The 5,538-nt window shown below is 41.4% G+C and overlaps 1 protein-coding gene across 1 annotated transcript; it reads left to right on the top strand.

Annotated features, from left to right (window-relative positions):
• Positions 1-950: 950 nt before the first annotated feature.
• lig4 (ligase IV, DNA, ATP-dependent) lies at positions 951-5,197 on the top strand. Its single transcript, XM_053314303.1, has 3 exons — positions 951-1,026; positions 2,225-4,295; positions 4,463-5,197. The coding sequence occupies exons 2-3, from the start codon at positions 2,233-2,235 to the stop codon at positions 5,130-5,132; spliced, it is 2,733 nt and encodes a 910-aa protein (XP_053170278.1). The 5' UTR covers positions 951-1,026; positions 2,225-2,232; the 3' UTR covers positions 5,133-5,197.
• The last annotated feature ends 341 nt before the right edge of the window (positions 5,198-5,538 follow it).

The raw sequence follows: 5,538 nt of genomic DNA, 5'->3' as shown, positions 1-5,538 counted from the left end.
TTTCTCATGGTTACAGACCATATTTCATAGCACTATATAAGTCAAACTACACCTGAAACTAAATAATTTGGCAGTTTAGGGTCTCCTACACACATGTGCTACATATGTAAAGGAACTGGAGGAAACCCATGTGAAGAAAGAAAGACCATACAAACTCCACGCAGAGAAATGAGACTAGAAACCAGGCCTGTTTACTCCCTAAAATAATAAGAGAGAATATACAGTATGATTTTTTTATCCTACAGTATTTGCTTGTCATAAATAGATACAATCCTTTGAAATAGCATCAAAATCTTCCCACTCCCATCTTGCTTATCATCATAATCATCACTGTCATAATAACTGTCAGTAAGTGTTGCTACTAACTGAAACCACAGGATCCAAATGCATAATCATTGTAGTGGAGAGAAACACATTTTTTGCGGTCAGCAAGTATGCATTCCTGTCTTTTACTACCAGTTTACTACTGACTCACTGGCTTCAGGCCCATGATGGTAAACAAGCTCAGATGTAGACTGCAGGTCCTCAGCTCTGCAGCGACTCAGCATCTCCCTCTGCTGGTCAACTCAAGAACAACCATATTATGTCTTCTGGATTGTAATCTGACATTAAATATGTCTGACATAATTATCTGCCTTTTTGTTACATTAAATTAGACATTTAAAGCACGAAGAGATTTAAGAAATGCAACACAATGGATATTAAACGCCGTGCACTTATAACACAGCACGACGTTTATGTTAACTTAGTCTAAATAAAAAATTTCAAATGAAATATGCAAACAAATAATGTTTTTAGAGTGTTAAATTCGAGCTCAATAAGACTTCAGTTAGGTAGTGCATGTTAAAGTTTTATAACAGAAATCAACACTGTTGTGGAACAAAGGTTCCGCTCTTGTTTCCAGGGGAAGGTTTTCCATAGAGGCCACTACTTGGTATACAAGGAAGTATTGAGCATGAAGCTTTCTGTGAGACTTCTTGACTTTTTTTAGCTGATCTTTGGAGGATAAAGACGTCAAAGTGAAAGGTAAATGTGATTGATTTCATTATTCTGCTAACGTGTCGCTGCTGCTCCTCAAACAGCTAGTTGAAATCACTTCCGGCTTCAAAATAAACGCACAGGCAACGGTATACGGTTTGTTTTGCAGACTGTCAAAATATTATATAAAACTGTTATTATTATATTAAAAAGAAATTTAAATATTGTACTGTCTGTCGGCAAGGGTCGGTAACATACCTCCTCAGACATGCCTGTTTGCTAGTGTTCCTTCTGACAGTAGAAATTAAGATATAAACACTACATTTAAACTTCATTGCTACATTTTTAAGTACACTTTTGAGGTACTTGTAATTTGCTTGAGTATTTCCTTGTGATGCTACTTTATACTACATTTCAGAGGGAAATATTCTACTTCCTACTCCACTACATTTATTTGACAGCTTTAGTTACTTTTCAGATGAATATTTGACACAATGGATAATATAACAAGCCTTTAAAAAACACAGTGTTAAAGATGAAACCAGTGGTTTTCTTACAAAAAGCAGTGTGTAGTCAAGCTCACATTTCAGATGTCTATGAGTTGTTAACAGCTCCACCAAATAGTGATTTTTCACACTTCTCACATGGTTATTGGATATTTGACCAAAAATCAAAGATTAGAGGAAAAAGTCCAAAAACTGAAAACAGGTTTATATACCCTCCCTTCCTTCCACATGAGACATGCCAAGACATGTCGAAGTTTGCTGTTGACCAGTAATCTCCAGTTGAAGTGGAAGAATAGATATTATTGAAAATTCATGACAATTAGAATGCTTGTTAATTCGTAAATTAGCTACTGTAGTGTAACACTAGTTAATGAAAAAATATCAGGCTATCATGCACTAGTACAACATTTGAAATGAAAGCATTTTATTTTACTCCTTCCTTCCATTGGGGTTTAAAATATGCATTTCCAAACACAAGTAAGTTTCAATAATTTATTAATAATTTAATCTAAAGAATATCACAAAGTAAAATAAAACGGCCATCACAATTTCCCAGACTCCCAGGTAATGTTTTCTAATAATGTTCTGTTAATGTTTGTTCTGTCCAGCCAACAGTTCAAAACCCAAAGAAAATAAATAAATGGAAATAAAGCGAATTGTCACATTGGTGAAGTTTTAATTATGGAATATGTGTTGATTTGTTTCTTCAATGATAACATTTTGATGCATTTTGATTACAGATTTTACCATGGAGGGAACTTCTAAAAGTGATCCTGGTGGTCAGCTGTCTGTTGCTGCTCAGGTTCCTTTCCTTCACCTGTGTGTCACTTTAGAGAAAATCCAGAAGGCGAAACTCCGTCCAGAGAAATCCAAGACCCTTGGTGATTTCATTGAATCGTGGAGGAAGTTTCATTCTGCCCTCCACAAAGATAACCCCAAAACAACAGACTCTTTCTATCCAGCTATGCGCCTCATAGTTCCCTCTTTTGAACGAGAGCGGATGGCATATGGCATCAAAGAGAGCATGTTGGCTAAACTCTACATTGATGTGTTAGGTCTCCCAAAGAATGGCCCAGAAGCCAATAAACTCTTGAACTATCGAGCTCCAACCACATCCCAAGGAGAAGCTGGCGACTTTGCCGGCATGGCATACTTTGTGCTAAAGAAACGGTGCACCAGCCAGGGAAACCTCAGCATCAAAGAAGTCAATGACTTTCTGGATTCAGTGGCCATCAACAACGCTGGCAAGCAGAAGGACCTTGTGAAAAAGAGTCTTCTGCATCTAATCACACAGAGCTCGGCTCTCGAGCAAAAGTGGCTCATCCGAATGATTCTGAAGGACATGAAGCTTGGGATCAGCAAAGAAATTGTTCTCCAAGTTTTCCATCCGGATGCTGCTGAGCTCTACAATGTGAACACAGACTTAAACAAGGTCTGCCAACAGCTCCACAACCCCACGGTGTCATTGAGTGACGTCTCCATTGGACTCTTCTCTGCTTTCAAACCCATGTTGGCAGCTGTTGCTAACATCCGCAATGTAGAGAAACAGATGGGAAACAGCCCTTTTTACATTCAAACCAAGCTGGATGGGGAGCGAATACAACTGCATAAGGATGGAGATGTGTACAAATACTTTAGCCGAAATGCTTTTGAATACACACAGCAATTTGGAGGATCCCCACTGGCGGGTTCTCTCACACCTTACATCCACAACGTTTTTAAAAGCCATGTCGTGAACTGCATCCTCGACGGAGAGATGATGGCGTACAACCCAACCACTGAGACATTCATGCAGAAAGGGAGCAAATTTGACATCAAGAAGCTAATGGATGACTCTGAGTTACAAACATGCTTCTGCGTGTTTGACGTGCTGTTAGTCAATGGCCAAAAGCTTGGAAAGGATACACTGAAGAAGCGCTACGAGGCCCTGCAGACAGTTTTCACCCCAGTCAAGGGAAGGATGCACCTAGTGCCAAAGACGGACGGCAGAACCATGCAGGAGGTGGTGAATGCCCTCAATGACGCTATAGACAACAGAGAGGAGGGAATCATGGTGAAGGATCCTTTATCCATCTACAAACCTGACAAGCGTGGGGAGGGATGGCTGAAAATAAAGCCAGAATATATGGATGGCTTGATGGATGAGCTTGACCTGCTGATTGTTGGTGGCTACTGGGGGAAAGGGAGACGGGGTGGTATGATGTCCCATTTCTTATGTGGCATTGCCGAAGCTCCAAAGCCTGGTGAGAAACCTTCGGTTTTCCACTCATTCTGCCGCATTGGCTCTGGCTACACCATGAAGGAGTTGTATGACCTTGGCTTAAAACTAGCCAAGCACTGGAAGGTCTACCGCAAAAATGACCCACCAGATTCTATCCTGTGCGGAACAGAAAAGCCAGAAGTCTACATCGAACCCTGCAACTCGGTCATCATTCAGGTCAAAGCGGCTGAGATAGTCGGAAGTGACATGTATAAAACCAACAGCACCCTCCGTTTCCCCAGAATTGAGAGGATTCGCGACGATAAGGAGTGGCACCAGTGCATGACTCTGGCAGAGCTGGATCAGTTTCGCAGCAAGGCGTCGGGAAAACTAGCCTCACGGCATCTTCGCATTGACAACGACGAACCACAAAAGAAGAAGCGCAAGATGGTAGCCAAACCCAAGAAGGTGGTTGGGCTCATCGACCACTTTAAGTCCCAAGACCTCTCCGGGATTAAGAAAGAGACAGATATGTTTGAGGATGTGGAGTTTTGCATCCTGAATGGGACTGAAGATCACCCAAAAGCAGAGCTGGAAAAGGGTGTGGCCAAGTAAGTCTAAGACTGTATCGAAGCAGTATTGTTATGGGCCGTAAAACCAAAACAGTAAAGTTGCTGACCTGCTTTGTAGAACTGAGTGGAGCTGCAGAGTTTTTAGAGTTATTGTTAAGAACGTATCCAATCACAAATAACTAATACTGATGTCATCTTTATTTCAGGTGTGGAGGTATCGTGGTTCAAAATCCTGGACGGGAAACCTACTGCGTGATCGCCGGCATGGAGAACATGCGTGTGAAAAACCTGATTTCATCCAACCAGCATGACGTGGTGTGGGCCGCCTGGCTGCTGGAGTGCCTGGACCAGAAGCAAGTGGTCCCATGGCAACCCTGCCACATGATCCACATGTCGCCATCCACCAGGGAACACTTCGCCAAAGAGTACGACAGCTACGGCGATAGCTACTTTGTGGACACAGACGAGCAGCAACTACAGGAAGTGTTCAACCGCATTGGAGGTGCGGACTCACCGGCGGCCGTGAACGTTGGTCAGGTGGAGGAGCGATATGGTTGGGATGATCTTCTCACCAGCATGTTCAGACCCTTCACGGCTTACATGGACAGTTACGCCGACATAGGAGACCCTAAAAGTACCATACCCGCCAACTGTTTGGACATCAGGGCGCTGGAGTTTCGTTACCATGGAGGCACGGTGGTGAAGAAGTTGGAGGAAGGAGTGTCCCATGTTGTTATCGCAGAGGAAACAAGACTTCTAGATTTAAGGACTCTGAGGCGCACCTTTAGGAAGAAGTTTAAGATTGTAAGAGACTCATGGGTGACCGATTCAATCAGTGAAGGATATCTGATGAATGACAACGACTACTTAGTTTGAGTCTTCTGGTGATTCTCCCAGGATTTAGGTTTAAAACAGGAGAAAAATCTTTGTTTTATTTGGATTTTAATTGATTCGTAAAAGTTGAAGAATTAAAGCAATAATACAAAATAATCAATAATAAACAGTGACATCACCACTTACGGTGAGAAAATAGGTTTGATGGAAGCTATATTGCACTGTACAGAGGATGTTAATTCTCAGGGGTTTCATGCAAACTTTATTAATTTTATCTTGTTGTGTTCTTATTAGATGATTAGGGCTGCTTGTTATTAGTTTTAAATGAATAGACCAATGTAATGGACGTGAGTGAACACTCCATGATAATACTCCATGATAGTGATCTAAATTAGGCCCATTCTTAATTTTTCATTTTAAAGGGTATTTAGTATTGCATTTAAAAATA

The sequence above is a fragment of the Scomber japonicus genome, chromosome 24, assembly GCF_027409825.1.
Source record: "Scomber japonicus isolate fScoJap1 chromosome 24, fScoJap1.pri, whole genome shotgun sequence".
NCBI lineage: Eukaryota > Metazoa > Chordata > Actinopteri > Scombriformes > Scombridae > Scomber > Scomber japonicus.
The sequence above is the reverse complement of the archived record's forward strand: the minus strand, read 5'-3'. Positions and strand labels throughout refer to the sequence as shown.

Bases quoted from the DNA above. Each gene is read 5' to 3' on its own strand.
- lig4 (XM_053314303.1), top strand. From the start codon at position 2,233: ATGGAGGGAACTTCTAAAAGTGATCCTGGTGGTCAGCTGTCTGTTGCT. The intron at 4,296-4,462 runs GTAAGTCTAAGA...TCTTTATTTCAG, and splicing joins CTGGAAAAGGGTGTGGCCAA to GTGTGGAGGTATCGTGGTTC.